Source organism: Delphinus delphis, chromosome 1, assembly GCF_949987515.2.
Source record: "Delphinus delphis chromosome 1, mDelDel1.2, whole genome shotgun sequence".
In the NCBI taxonomy this organism is placed as follows: domain Eukaryota; kingdom Metazoa; phylum Chordata; class Mammalia; order Artiodactyla; family Delphinidae; genus Delphinus; species Delphinus delphis.
The window spans coordinates 166,385,787-166,402,342 of NC_082683.1; the positions used below are offsets into that span (position 1 = coordinate 166,385,787).

Genomic DNA, 16,556 nt, shown 5'->3' on the forward strand with positions numbered 1-16,556 from the left:
AGCCTACCTGAAAAAGAATTCAGAGTAATGACAGTAAAGATGATCCAAAATCCCGGAAATAGAATGGAGAAAATACAAGAAACGTTTAACAAGGACCTAGACGAACTAAAGAGCAAAGAAACATTGATGAAAAACAATAAATGAAATTATAAATTCTCTAGAACGAATCAATAGCAGAATAACTCAGGCAGAAGAAAGGATAAGTGACCTGCAAGATAAAATAGTGGAAATAACGAGCACAGAGCAGAATAAAGAAAAAAGAATGAAAAGAGTTGAGGACAGTCTCAGAGACCTCTGGGACAACATTAAACGCAACAGCATTCAAATTATAGGGGTCCCAGAAGAAGAAGAGAAAAAGAAAGGGACTGAGAAAATATTTGAAGAGATTATAGTTGAAAACTTCCCTAACACGGGAAAGGAAATAGTCAATCAAGTCCAGGAAGTGCAGAGAGTCCCATACAGGATAAATCCAGGGAGAAACATGCCAGGACACATATTACTCAAACTATCAAAAATTAAATACAAAGAAAAAATATTAAAAGCAGCAAGGGAAAAGCAACAAATAATATACAAGGGAATCCCAATAAGGTTAACAGCTGATATTTCAGCAGAAACTCTACGAGCCAGAAGGGAGTGGCAGGACATATTTAAAGTGATGAAAGCAGACATCCTACAAGCAAGATTACTCTACCCAGCAAGGATCTCATTCAGATTCTATGGAGAAATTAAAAGCTTTACAGACAAGCAAAAGCTAAGAGAATTCAGCACCACCTAGCTTTACAACAAATGCTAAAGGAACTTCTCTAGGCAGGAAACACAAGAGAAGGAAAAGACCTACAATAACAAACCCAAAACAATTAAGAAAATGGTAATAGGAAAATACATATCGTTAACTACCTTAAAGGTAAGCGGATTAAATGCTCCAACCAAAGACATACTCTGGCTGAATGGATACAAAAACAAGAGCTATATAATTGCTGTCTACAAGAGAGCCACTTCAAACCTAGGGACACAAACCTACAGACTGAAAGTGAGGGGATGGAAAAAGATATTCTATGCAAATGGAAATCAAAAGAAAGCTGGAGTAGCAATTCTCAATTCAGACAAAACAAACTTTAAAATAAAGACTATTACAAGAGACAAAGAAGGACAATACGTAATGATCAAGGGATCAATCCAACAAGAAGATATAACAATTTTAAATATTTATTCACTTAACACAGGAGCACCTCAGTACATAAGGCAAATGCTAACAGCCACAAAAGGGGAAATTGACAGTAACACAACAATAGTAGGGAACTTTAACACCCCACTTTCACCAATGGACAGACCAACCGAAATGAAAATAAAAAAACACAAGCTTTAAATGATACATTAAACAAGATGGACTTAATTGGTATTTAAAAGACATTGCATCCAAAAACAACAGAATACACTTTCTTCTCAAGTGCTCATGGAACATTCTCCAGGATAGATCATATTTTCGGTCACAAATCAAGTCTTGGTAAATTTAAGAAAATTGAAATCATATCAAGTATCTTTTCCAGCCACAACGCTATGAGACTAGATATCAATTACAGGAAAAAGTCTGTAAAACACAACAAACACACGGAGGTTAAACAATACACTACTAAATAACCAGGAGAACACTGAAGAAATCAAAGAGAAAATCAAAAAATACCCAGAAACAAATGACAGTGAAAACATGATGACCCAAAACCTATGGGATGCAGCAAAAGCAGTTCTAAGAGGGAAGTTTATAGCAATACAATCCTACCTCAAGAAACAAGAAAAATCTCAAATAAACCACCTAACCTTACACCTAAAGCAAGCAGAGAAAGAAGAACAAAAAAACCCCCAAAGTTAGCAGAAGGAAAGAAACCATAAAGTTCAGATCAGAAATAAATTATAAAAGAAATGAAGGAAACAATAGCAAATATAAATAAAACTAAAAGCTGATTCTTTGAGAATATAAACATAATTGATAAACCATTAGCCAGACTCACCAAGAAAAAAAGAGAGAAGGCTCAAATCAACAGAATTATAAATGAAAAAAGAGCAGTAACAACTGACACTGCAGAAATCCAAAGGATCATGAGAGATTACTACTAGCAACTATATGCCAATAAAATGGACAACCTGGAAGAAATGGATAAATTCTTACAAAAAGACAACCTTCCAAGACTGAACCAGGAAAAATAGAAAATATAAACAGATCAATCACAAGCACTGAAATTGAAACTGTGATGAAAAATCTTCCAACAAACAAAATCCCAGGACCAGGTGGCTTCACTGGCAAATTCTATCAAACATTTAGAGAAGAGCTAACACCTATCCTTCTCAAACTCTTCTAAATTACAGCAGAGGGAGAAACACTCCCAAACTCATTCTACGAGGCCACCATCACCCTGATACCAAAACCAAAGATGTCACAAAAAAAGAAAACTACAGGCCAATATCACTGATGAACGTAGATGCAAAATTCCTCAACAAAATACTAGCAAACAGAATCCAAAAATACATTAAAAGGATTATACACCATGATCAAGTGGGGTTTCTCCCAGGAATGCAAGGATTCTTCAATATACACAAATCAATCAATGTGATAAGCCATATTAACAAATTGAAGGGGAAAAACCATATGATCATCTCAATAGATGCAGAAAAAGCTTTTGACAAACTTCAACACCCATTTATTATAAAAAACCTCCGGAAAGTAGGCATAGAGGGAACTTACCTCAACATAATAAAGGCCATATATGACAAACCCAAAGCCAACATCGTCCTCAGTGGTGAAAAAATGAAACCATTTCCTCTAAGATCAGGAACAAGAAAAGGTTGCCCACTCTCACCACTAGTACTCAACATAGTTTTGGAAGTTTTAGCAGCAGCAGTTAGAGAAGAAAAAGAAATAAATGGAATTCAAATCGGAAAAGAAGTAAAGCTGTCACTGTTTCCAGATGACATGATACTATACACAGAGAATCCTGAAGATGCTACAAGAAAACTACTAGACCTAATCAATGAATTTGGTAGAGTAGCAGGATACAAAATTAATGCACAGAAATCTCTTGCATTCCTATACACTAATGATAAAAAACCTGAAAGAGAAATTAAGGAACCACTCCCATTTACCACTGCAACAAAAAGAATCAAATACCTAGGAATAAACCTACCTAAGGAGACAAAAGCCCTGTATGCAGAAAACTATAAGACACTGATGAAAGAAATTAAAGATGATATAAACAGATGGGAGAGATATACCATGTTCTTGAATTGGAAGAATGAAGACTGTGAAAATGACTGTACTACCCAAAGCAATCTACACATTCAATGCAATCCCTATCAAACTACCAATGGCATTTTTCACAGAACTAGAACAAAAAATTTCATAATTTGTATGGAAACACAAGACTCCAAACAGCCATAGCAATGTTAAGAAAGGAAAACAGAGCTGGAAGAATCAGGCTCCCTGAATTCAGACTGTACTGCAAAGCTACAGTAATCAAGACAGTATGGTACTGGCACAAAAATAGAAATATAGATCAATGGAACAGGAGAGAAAGCCCAGAGATAAACCCACGCACATATGGTCACCTTACCTTTGATAAAGGAGGCAAGAGTATACAATAGAGAAAAGACAGCCTCTTCAATAAGTGGTGCTGGGAGAAGTAGACAGCTACAAGTGAAAGAATGAAATTAGAACACTCTCTAACACCATACAGAAAAAAAACGCAAAATGTATTAGGGACCTAAATGTAAGGCCAGACACTATAAAACTCTTAGAGGAAAACATAGGCATAACACTCTGTGACATAAATCACAGCAAGATCCTTTTTGACCCACCTCCTAGAGAAATGGAAATAAGAACAAAAATAAACAAATGGGACCTAATGAAACTTAAAAGCTTTTGCACAGCAAAAGAAACCATAGAAAAGATGAAAAGACAACCCTCAGAATGGGAGAAAATATTTGCAAAAGAAGCAACTGACAGAGGATTAATCTCTAAAATATGCAAGCAGCTCATGCAGCTCAATATCAGCATCAAAAAAACAAATAACCCAATCCAGAAATGGGCAGAAGACCTAACCAGACATTTCTCCAAAGAAGATATACAGATTGCCAACACACACATGAAATGATGCTCAACATGACTAATTATTAGAGAAATGCAAATCAAAACTACCATGAGGTATCACCTCACACCAGTCAGAATAGCCATCATCAAAAAATCCACAAACAATAAATGCTGGAGAGGGTGTGGAGAAAAGGGAACCCTCTTGCACTGTTGGTGGGAATGTAAATTGATACAGCCACTATGGAGAACAGTATGGAGGTTCCTTAGAAAACTAAAAATAGAACTACCATATGACCCAGCAATCCCACTACTGGGCATATACCCTGAGCAAACCATAATTCAAAAAGAGTCATGTACCACAATGTTCATTGCAGCTCTATGTACAATAGCCAGGATATGGCCGCAACCTAAGTGTCCATCGACAGATGAATGGATAAAGACGACGTGGCACATATATGCAATGGAATATTACTCAGCCATAAAAAGAAACGAAATTGAGTTATCTGTAGTGAGGTGGATGGACCTAGAGTCTGTCATACAGAGTCAAGTAAGTCAGAAAGAGAAAAATAAATACTGAATGCTAACACACATATATGGAATCTAAAGAAAAAAAAATGGTTCTAAGAACCTAGGGGCAGGACAGGAATAAAGATGCAGATGTAGAGAATGGACCTGAGGACATGGGGAGGGGGAAGGGTAAGCTGGGACAAAGTGAGAGAGTGGCATGGACATATATACACTACCAAATGTAAAACAGATAGCTAGTGGGAAGCAGCCACATAGCACAGGGAGATCAGCTCAGTGCTTTGTGACCACCTAGAGGGATGTGATGTGGGGGTGGGAGGGAGACGCAAGAGGGAGGAGATATGGGAACATATGTATATGTATAACTGATTCACTTTGTTATAAAGCAGAAACTACCCCACCATTGTAAAGCAATTATACTCCAATTACGATGTTAAAAAAATTTTTTTAAATATATACAAAAAAATAATAATTGACAATTTCTGAAATTTACTGAAAAACACTAACCTACTCAACCAGAAAGGCAAATGATGTCCAAGAAGAATAAACACAGGCGAATCCAAACAAAGATACATTAAAAGTGAGAAATAAGGAGAAAACCTTGAAAGCAGCAAGAGAAAAAAAGACTATCTACAAGAGAACCCCAATAACACTAACAGCTGAGTTGTCAGCAGAAACAACATAGGGCAGAGAGCAGTGGGATCACGTATTGAAAGTGCTCAAAGAAAACATTCTCAACCAAGAATCCTACATCCAGCAGAGCTAAATTGAAAAACTGGAAGCAAGATAAAGCCACTCTTTTATTTAAAAAAAAAAAAGAAAGAAAGAAAAAAAGAGAAAGAGAGAGAGAGGGAATGAATTTGTTGCCAGCAGACCCATCTCATAGGAAAGGACATGAGAGGACGTTTTTCAGGCTAAAAGCAAGTGCCCACAGATGGTAATTCAAATCCACAGGAAAAAAACATTCCATAAGATGTTACAGAAAAACCCTGAACGAAGTTTTTGGCCAACTGAATACTCTCTTCTCCTAACTGATGTAAAAGGCAAATGTTCAAAAATATGTATGTAATGTGTTGTCCAGTGTAAAACATACAGAAATATAATATATTTGCAGATAACAGCACAAAGGAGGTATATATGAGAAAGGCTGCGTTGGGCTAAGAAAATGACTACAGATGGGAATGTAATTTGGTGCTGCCACTATGGAAAATAGCATGGAGTTTCCTCAAAAAATTAAAATAGAACTATGATATGATCCATCAATTCCATTTCTGGGTATTTATCTGAAGGAAATGAAAACACTTGGAAATATATGTGCACCCCCATGTTCACTGCCCCATTATTTACAACAGTCAAGGCAGGGAAACAACCTAAGTACCCACTGATGGATGAATGAATATGGAAAATGTGGTCTATATATACAATGGAATATTATTCAGCCATAAAAAAGAAGAAAATCCTGCTATTTGCAACAACATAGATGGAACTTGAGAGTGTTATGCTAAATAAAGTAAGTCAGACAAAGAAAAGCAGATACCCTATGATCTAACTTATATGTGGAATATAAAAAAAATCAAACTCCTAGAAAGATTCTAAGTTTGATGAAATCAAATTTATCCGTTTTTCCTCATATATCATGGATTTTTTAAAAAATAAAACAGAGAACAGATTGGTGGTTGCCATAGGTGGGGGCTGGGGGGGGTTGGAGATATGGGTGACAATGGTCAGAAGGTACAAACTCCAAATTATAATACTTACCAGCTCTGGGGATGTAAGGTACAGCATGCTGACTATAGTAACAACACTGTATTATATATTTTAAAGTTGCTAAGAGGGTAGATCTTAAAAGTTTTCACCATAAGAAAATAAAAATTTAGAACTATGTGACACAATGGATATTAACTAAACTTACTGTGGTAATCATTTCACTATACATATATATATAGTATTATATTATATATAATACATATATAATAAATATATATAAATAAAACTGGGGGTAATTTTAAAAAATTAGTTCTCACAAAAAATTTGCATACTGCTTGCTGTTTACTACCTACCCACACAACTGACCTGGTACCTGCTAATACTCCCAAAATTCAAAGTCAAAAAAATTATTCTAAATTTTAATGTAAAGGCAAAGAAACCAAAATAGCTAAAGCAATTTTGAAAAAAAAAAAAATGGGAAAAATCAGACTACCAAATTTCAAAACTTACTCTACAGCCATAGTAGACAAAACTGTGGTATTTGTGGAAAGACAGACATACAGAACAAAAAAACCAAACAGAATATCCAGAAATAGGCCCACACAAGTTTGCCCAACTGATTTTTGACATTGGTACAAAAGCAATTCATTAGGGAAAAGATAATAATGGTGCTGGAGCAAGTAAACAACCATATGGGAAAAAATAAACCTCAATCTAAGCCTCACACCTTATATAAACCCAAGACAGATCATGGGGTTTAAATGTAAAGTGTAAAACTTTTAGAAAAAAAAAAAATCTTCAGGACCTCAGGTTAGGCAAAGAGTTCTTAGACATGACACTAAAGGCATGATTCATGAAAGGAAAAACTGATAAATTAGACTTCATCAAAATTTAAAACTTTCAATTTGCAACATACCCTGTTAAGAGGATGAAAACACAAGCTACGGACTGGGAGAAATAGTTGCAAACCACGTATCCTGGCAAAGATTTAGTACCTAGAATATATTAAAAACTCTCAAAATAAAATAGTAAAAAATTAAACAATCTAATTAGAAAATGGCCAAAAGACATAAAGAGACATTTCACCAAAGAGGCTCAACAGATGGCAAATAAATAGATAGAGAAGTGTTTAACATCATTAGCCATTAAGGAAATGCAAATTTAAAACCAAAATGGGATACACAGCCATCAGAATGGCTAGAATAAGAAACAGTGACAACACCAAATGCTGCTGACATGCAGAGAAACAAGATCATTCGTACGTTACTGGTAGGAATGTAAAATGCTAAAAGCCACCACTTAAACCAGTTTGGTATTTTCTTAAAAAACTAAACATGCAACTACCATATGACCCAGCAAGTGCAGTCCTGGGCATTTATCCCACAGAAATGAAAACTTACATTCAGACAAAAACCTATACGTGAACGTTTATAGTAGCTTTATTCCTAATAATATAAAAAACTGGCAACAAGCCAGGTGTTAACAGGTGAATGGTGAAACAACCTGTGGTACATCACACCAAGGGATACCACTCAGCAATAAAACAGACTATTATTGACATGCTCAGTAACCTGGATGAGTCTCAGGGAAATTATGCTGAGTGAAAAAAGTCAATCCCCAAAACTGTATGATTACATTTACACAGCATTCTTGAAATGACAAAAATATAGAAGTAGAGAACAGATTAGTAGTTAGAACAGCTAAAGGAGGTGGTGGGAAAAGAGGGAAATGAATATAGCTATAAAAGGGCATCATGAGGCATTCTTGATGGAAATGTTTGGTATCTTGATTGTATCGATGTCAACATCCTGGTTGTGATATGGTAGTTTTGCAGGATGTTACCATTGGGGGAAACTGGGTAAAATGTACAAGGAGTCCTCTCTATTTTTTCTTACAAATGCACTTGAATCTACAATTACTTCAAATATAAACTTTAATTAAGACAAAATTTGAATGATATTGCTTTCGAATAGCATGTACTTAAAAAACAATTAAAAAAAACCAAGCACTTCAGTTTTGTCCATGAAAAGAAATAAATGCCCTTTTTACCATCTGATGTAATATGTCTAATAATTTGAAAGTGAGCTATCAAGCAGCATAATTTGGCCTCTGTGGAAGCAAACAAACTTAATACTGAGGAATGTGCAATATGTGTAACACATCTCAAATGTTTCAGAAGTTTTCAATACAATTAACTGTTCTAATATATTGTACAATACGTATTATAATTCTGTTTTAATAGCAATACTGACTTGTTTAGTGACCAGATTTCTGGTTTTGAAAATACAGACAGATGTCAAAGGTCATGCCCTCTCCAAATTTTCCATTAAAGTATACATAAAAATAAAGGACTGAAAAAAATAGTGAATAAATGTTGGTACATTCTCTCAGTGGAATGCTACTAACCAATTAAAGACAATTAAAAAGGAATCAATTATTGACATCTATAACAGCACCTACGAGTATCAAAAAATACTACATGAGTTAAAGAAGCCAGACACAAAAGAATATATGTTATGATTCAACCCACCTGAAATTTTACAATGGGAAAAAAAATTAAAGCAATAGAAACCAAAACAGTGATGAGGGCAGGAACTCCTCATTCTATGAGGCCAACATTACCCTGATACCAAAACCATACAAGGACACTACTAAAAAAAGAAAATTACAGGCCAATATTACTTATGAACACAGAAGCAAAAATCCTCAACAAAATGTTAGCAAAGTGAATTCAATAATTCATTAAAAGGATCATACACCATGATCAAGTAGGATTTATTCCAGGGATGCAAGGATGATTCAGTTTCTGCAAATCAATCAATGTGATACATCACATTAACAGAACAAAGAATAAAAATCATATGATCATTTCACAAGGTGCAGAAAAAGTGTTTGCCAAAATCCATTTATGATAAAACTCTCAACAAACTGGGTATAGAGGGAACATAACCTGAAATAATAAAGGCCATATTTGACAAACCCACAGCTAACATCATACTCAGTGGTGAAAAGCTAAAAGCTTTTCTTCTGAGATCAGGAACAAGACAAGGGTGTCCACTCTTACCACTTTTATTTCAACATAGTATTAGAAGTCCTAGCCACAGCAATCAGACAAGAAAAAGAAATAAAAGGAATCTAAATCGGAAAGGAAGAAATAAAACTGTCACTGTTTGCAGATGACATAATATTATATATAGAAAATCCTAAAGATGTCACAAAAAACTATTAGAATTCATCAAGTTCAGTACAGTTGCAGGATACAAAAATAATATACAGAAATCTTTTGCATTTCTTTACACAAACAACAAACTATCAGAAATAGAAATTAAGAAAACAATCTCATTTACAACTGCATTAAAAAGAATAAAATACCTAGGAATAAATCTAAGGTAAAAGATCTGTGCTCCAAAAGCTATGGCACTGATGAAAGAAACTGAAGATGACACAAACAAATGCAAACAAATGGAAAGATATATTCTGCTCATTGATTGGAAGAATATTGTTAAAATGACCATACTACCCAAGACAATCTACAGATTCAATGCAATCCCTATCAAGATACCAACAACATTTTTCACAGAACTAGAACAAATAATTCTAAAATTTATATAGAAACACAAAAGACCCTGAACAGCCAAAACAATCTTGATAAGGAAGAACAAAGCTGGAGGTATCATGCGCTCTGATTTCAAACTACACTACAAAGCCACAGTCATCAAAACAGTATGATACTGGAACAAAAAACAGACACATTAATCAATGTAACAGAATAGAAAGCCCAGAAATAAACCCCACATTTATATGGCCAATGAATCTATGACAAAGGAGGCAAAAATGTACAATGGGAAAAAGACAGTCTCTTCAATAAATCATGTTGGGAAAACTGCATAGCTACATGGAAAAGAATGACACTAGACCACTTTCATATACCATATACAGAGATAAACTCAAAATGGATTAAAGACTTGAATTTAAGACTCCTAGACAAAAACAAAGGCAGTAAGCTCTCGGACATGGGTCTTAGCAATGTTTTTTTGGATCTTTCTCTTCAGGCAAGGGCAACAAAAGCAAAAATAAATAGGACTACATCAAACTAAAAAGTTCTTTGCACAGTGAAGGGAATAATCTAGAAAACTAAAAGGCAATCTAGGGAATGGGAGAAGATTTTCAAGTGATATGTCCAATAAGGAGTTAATATACAAAATCTATAAAGAACTCATACAACTCAACAGCAAAAAAAGAAAGAAAAGAAAACACACACACACACAAAACTCAACTAAAGAATAGGCAGAGGACCTGAACAGAGGTTTTTCCAAAGAAGATATACAGATGGCCAACAGGCACATGAAAAGATACTCAATATCACTAATCATCAGGGAAATGCAAGTCAAAAGCACACTCAGATATCACCTCATACCTGTAAGAATGTCTATTACCAAAGAGACAACAAATAATAAGGACACAGAGAAAAGGGAACCCTTGTCTACTATTGGTAGGAATGTAAATTGATACAACCATTATGGAAGACAGTATGAAAATTCCTCAAAAATTAAAATCAGAACTATCAATACCATACTATTTAGCAATTCCACTTCTGGGCATTTATCTGAAGAAGACAAAGACAGTAATTTGAAAAGATACACACATTTCCATGTTCACAGCAGCATTATTTACAATAGCAACCTAAGATATGGAAGCAACCTAAGTGTCTATCAATAGATGCATAGATAAAGGGTATGTGGCATATATATAAAATGGAATATTACTCAGCCATAAAAAAAACAATAAAATCTTGCCACTTGGGACAACATGAATGGACCTAGAAATAAGTGAAATAAGGTAGACAGAGAAAGATAAATATCGTATGATTTCACTTATATGTGGAATCAAACAAAACAAAACAAACAAATATAAAAAAAAGAAAAACAGACTCATACAGAGAACAAACTGGTGGTTGCCAGAGGGAAAGGGGGTAGGGCGATGTTCAAAAAGGTGAAAGGAAAGGTGAAAGGGATTCAGAAGTCCAATTTACACTTATAAAATAAATAAGTCACAGGGATGTTATGTACAGTATAGGGAATATATTAATATTGTAATAAATTGTATCGTGACAGCAACCAGACCTACTATGGTGATCATTTTGTACTGTATAAAAATATTGAATCACTATGTTGCACACCTAAAACTAATTAATATTGTAAATCAATTATACTTCAATAAATGTATGTATATATATACACATATATACATATCTTCTATATCTTGCACTGGGAGATTAACAGATGTATACAGCTGTCATAACTCATCAAACTGAATAATTTAAGATTGGTGCATGTTACCACAGGTTATTCTGGAAAAAAAATTTTGAGAACAATGAAATTATACATTCGTCTAGTACTATGCAAAGGTGCCAGTCTATTTCAAGAGAAAGAGCTTTACATCATAATATAAGTCAACTCACTGCTTCCTTCATCAAGAAAGTCTTGCTACAAAAATAGTCACTAAACTGTGTGCTTAGTAACCAAGTTGATTTACATTCTGGTTGAAGCTCTCTATTTCAACACAGGCAGGCCTGTAACATACAATTGGATATCAACAGCCACTCAGCTGGGCTAGCAGCCTGTGGGAGAAGGATGAAAGAAGAAATGGGGCTTAGAGCAAGCTTAAACTTGAAAATCCCTTCCATTCCTCTCAAATTCAAAGGAATTTTGTATTCCATTTCATATCATGTGTTACAGTTTGAATGTCTGTGTGTCCCCAAAACCCCTCCTTTCATATGTTAGAGCCATAACCCTCAATGTGTTGGGAAATGAAATTTTGGGGGTAATTAGGGTTAGATGATGTCATAAGAGTGGGGCTCTAATGATGGAAACAGTGCCCTTATAAGAAAAGCGTTCTTCCCCTCTCCCCTTCTTCCCTCCACCACCCCCTACCCCCATGTGAGGACACAGTGAGAAGGTAGCTTTCTGTAAGCAAGAAAGAGAGCCAAGAACAGCTGGCACCTTAATCTTGGACTTCCCAGCCTCCAGAACTGTAAGAAATAAATGTATGTTTGTTAAGCCACTCAGTCTAAGGTATTTTGTTATAGCAGCCCAAGCAGATTAATATGTATCTTAACATAAAATGGTTTTGAATAACTGGTTAAATATCTTTTTTCTTCCAAACTACAAATAAAACTGATATTATGGGAAGATATACCACACTTACCCTAGTTTTAAAAATACCACCCAAGACTGGAGTATCATAATACCTTAAATGGATCAATCACATACCTGCCTATTTTATTTTATTTTATCTTATTTTATTTTTTAATTTAATTTTTCTTTAGTTTTCTTTATTTTATTCTATGCTATTCTATTTATTTATTTCTGGCCTTGTGATGCGGCTTGCAGGATCTTAGATCCCCTACCAGGGACTGAACTCAGGACCCCGGCAGTGAGAGCCCCGAGTCCTAACCACTGGACCACTAGGGAATTCCCATGCCTCTTATTTTAAATAGAAAAACAAGGTTTAATTTATAAAAGTGCTCAAACATATCCATTGTAAATATTGGATGATACCCATAATGCAAGAACAGAAGGAAAAAATTACACGCCATTTTGTCTACAAATGGGGGCATTTTGGGCTTCCCTGGTGGCGCAGTGGTTGAGAATCCGCCTGCCGATGCATGGGACACGGGTTCATGCCCCGGTCCGGGAAGATCCCACATGCCGCGGATTGGCTGGGCCTGTGAGCCATGGCCGCTGAGCCTGTGCGTCTGGAGCCTGTGCTCCACAACAGGAGAGGCCACAACAGTGAGAGGCCCGTGTACCGCAAAAAAAAAAATAAAAAAAATAAAGGGGGCATTTCAAGGAGTCTTACAAGGCTCATCCAAGTACCTGAGTAAGTTGAATAAAAGGGAAAAAAAATTCTGACTGGATGCTAGAAATTAAGATTTAGATACTCTTCTAGACTCAAAAGGAACACTGATGTCAAGCAACAAAATCATTGCTTTGCAAAAGGCATGCATGTGTAATTACTGCTCTACTTGGCAAAAAAGTCTCTTGGGGTTCTGTAGGGGGTGGGAGAGAATGCCAAATGAATTTAAAAACTCAAGGAGAGTACTAATATAAAATGATTTAACCTAATGTAGGTGAGAAATAAGAATCAGTAAAGAAAGGTCAGCTGATAAATAGCCTGTAGTAAAAACAACTGTTTCCTGGAAAGCAGACCACCTAACTACTATTACCTCAGCATAACCATGAAGCAAGCTATAACCATTCTTACTCTTCATGGTAGAAAGCAGAGAAAGCCTACGTGACATTCAGGGAAGTCAAGTGAGTTCTCTTAGAGGAAAACCTAAATTTCTCACTCAATTCATTTACTATTTAAAATGCACCTAGCAGCCACCCCTCAAAAACAAAACAAAACGCAACCCTGAACTGTATAGGGTGATGACCTATCACTTTACATATCCAGTATGGACCTCTCGCCTCCAACTGCCTATTTAATATCTCCACCTGCACGTCTCATCTTGTCTCAAGGGAAACATGCCCAGGTCTGAACTCCTGACTTCTTCCCCCAAACTGATCTTCCCAGTCTTCTCCATCTCAGGTAGGAGCTCTTCTGACTTTCTAAGTGCTCGAGATGCTTCTTGGAGGCATCCTTGACTCTTCTCATTTTCTCACCCCACACATCTAATCCACCAGCAAATCCTGTCAGCTCTACCTCCAAACTATACCCAGAACCTGACTATTTCTCACACCACTTTTATGGCTTCAACCCTGGTCAAAATGGCCATCATCTCTCTCCTGAATCATGCACTAGTCCCCTTCTTAGTCTCCCTATTTCCAAAGTCCCTCTACCTCTACAGTCTATTGCTCACACAGCAGCCAAGAATGACCTAATCACCTCTCAAAGGCCCCACCTCCAAATACTACCACATTAGGGATTAGGTTTCAACGTATTATTTGCAGGGGGCGGGAGCCAGGACGACACACAGACAAATATTCAGTCTATAGCAGTTGCTATATTATCTAACATATTAAATATTTTACTTATTTATCTTATTATGCCTTCCTGTTTAGAGCACAAGCTCCATAAAGCCAGGACTTATCCTTATTTTGTTCACTGCTATTCCCAGAGTCTAGACAATACCTGGCACATAATAGGCGCTCAATAATGATTTACTGAATAAAATGATACTTACTAACATAAAATAAGCTCAAAGCAAATACGAGTGATGTTATTTTTCACACAGTACTGAAACTGTTTATTGCTACTTTCTATTAAGACATTTTAGTTTAAGTATGCCAATGCAAATTTACATAACTGTCATAAAACTAGAATATACTCTTTTGCAAAGTGTATTTAAATAAAGGTGTTCCCTCAAGTCTTGTAACCTAAATTATAATTACCTTATTTAAAGCATGTCCAACATGAGGGTCACCATTTGCATAAGGAGGTCCATCGTGAAGACAAAACTCTGTCTTCACTTTTCTTTCTCTTTGCCATGAATAAAGTTCCAAAAATCCACATTTCTGTTTAAAAAGAACAATAATGTCTGAACATCATGTAAACACATATTCCTGAATCTTACCATAAATAACAACCAACACTTGCTTATTTCCTATCCCATTCTAATGTATTCAACTCTAAAACACAAATGGTGAGGTTTCTAAAATCCACATCTGAGTATTCATCTTTTAATACTTTTGAATAGCTTCTCCGTAGACTTCAGTTTAAAGTCTAAGTGCTTTATAAACGTATACAGGACCCTACAAAGGTTTAGTACCACTAAGTTCTTGGGCAGTCTCTCAGCACTCCCCACCCTCCACTCCATGGTGAAGGACCTGAAGATCCCCCATCTCTCTCTCTCCCTCTCTCTCTCTCTCTCTCTCTCTCTCTCTCTCTCTTTCTCTCTCTCTCTCTCTCACACACACACACACACACACACGTACTCACATCTTATTTCTGCTATCCTTTGGCCTCAACACTTGCTACTCTCTTAATTTGGAATAACACTGATTGTAATCCCACTCTCCTTCCCCCACTTGCTGTGTAACCTTGACCAAGTCATTTTGCCTTTGTAGGCCTATTCCCTCATCTGAAAAAAATGTTAATAATATCCAACTCACCGAGCTGGTGTGAAGATTATATGAGAAAATCTCTGCAACTGTCACAGTTCCAGAAATACAGAAGGTACTGGATAAAACACTTTAAAAAATTAGATGGCCAAAACAGGTTTGTGAGTCTAGAACTCTGAGAGCTGTCATAAGAATATTTAATCTAAGCATATTTACTTATACAATACATCCAAAATATCAGGGATTTTAAAGACTCTATAATTACACAAACTAACAAGTGAATCTCTGCCTTTAGAAAATTCAGTCTAATACAGGAGACAGAGGCACAGTTTAGGAAGCGGACTCTGAGGAAGTAACCACAGCTACCTGACCTTTCAAACAAGCCGTAATTCCAACTAGGGACCTACTGATACCACAAGAGTGAGCTTCAACTTCTCATAATCGAGTTTTTATTTATATGTGTACATGTTAATTTACTTTTTAAAAGCCACTGGAAAAGCGTTCAAATTCGACTGGTTCTGTCTAAACTAAAACTGTGACTTCTATTCCATCCGTGCTGAGCATCGCTGGTTCCCCCGTAGCATTCCGCTCTGGAACCGGCCACCTCTATGGTACTTGCTTAGAGGTTTGTGCACTTGTTTTCACCCAATACAACCTGTGGGAAGCGCATGATTTCCACTGACCTGGTCGCAATACCCCCGGCCCAAAAGGGCCTGGAGCCTGCGGCTGGGTCCCGCCCCACCCGGGGTGTGAGTGGCCCAGGCGTGGCTCCGGGAAGGGCCCGTGTCCCCCCTCCCGAGGTCCCCCTCCCGGCCCGCGCCGCGCACAGGCCGGCCCGTACCTGTTGGACCTCCAGCTCCGTGTCGGGCTGCTGGCGGCCCAGCAGCTTCATGGGGAAGCTGGTCTGCGGCAGCAACACCGTGTCCCGATAGCTGCCATTACTCGAATTCTGCAGCTGGTTACTGGCCCCGGTGACTGACCGCACCAAAAGCCTCCTCGTCGCCCCTCGCCAGCCAGGCCGACGAGGAAGGCGGGGCGGCACCCACAAATTCCGGGCCACGGCCAGGGCCGCTGCTCCCGGCCCGCGAGGGCGCAGCCCGCAACGCATGGCGAGCCAGGCCAACCCCAGGCTCCGGAGAGGCGCCGGGGCCTAACTTCCCGCCCGGCTCTGGGGAAGACGG

General features: G+C 37.1%; 1 protein-coding gene across 1 annotated transcript in view; it reads right to left on the reverse strand.

The window, feature by feature from the left end:
• Positions 1-16,556, reverse strand: part of IARS2 (isoleucyl-tRNA synthetase 2, mitochondrial) — a 69,230-nt gene extending 52,674 nt beyond the window's left edge. Inside the window, exons 1-2 of the mRNA XM_059998173.1 lie at positions 16,217-16,556; positions 14,707-14,829 (exon numbers count right to left, since the gene is read on the reverse strand). Coding sequence (XP_059854156.1) covers positions 14,707-14,829; positions 16,217-16,483 — 390 coding nt within the window. The 5' untranslated portion in view covers positions 16,484-16,556. The remainder of the gene's footprint in view (positions 1-14,706; positions 14,830-16,216) is intronic.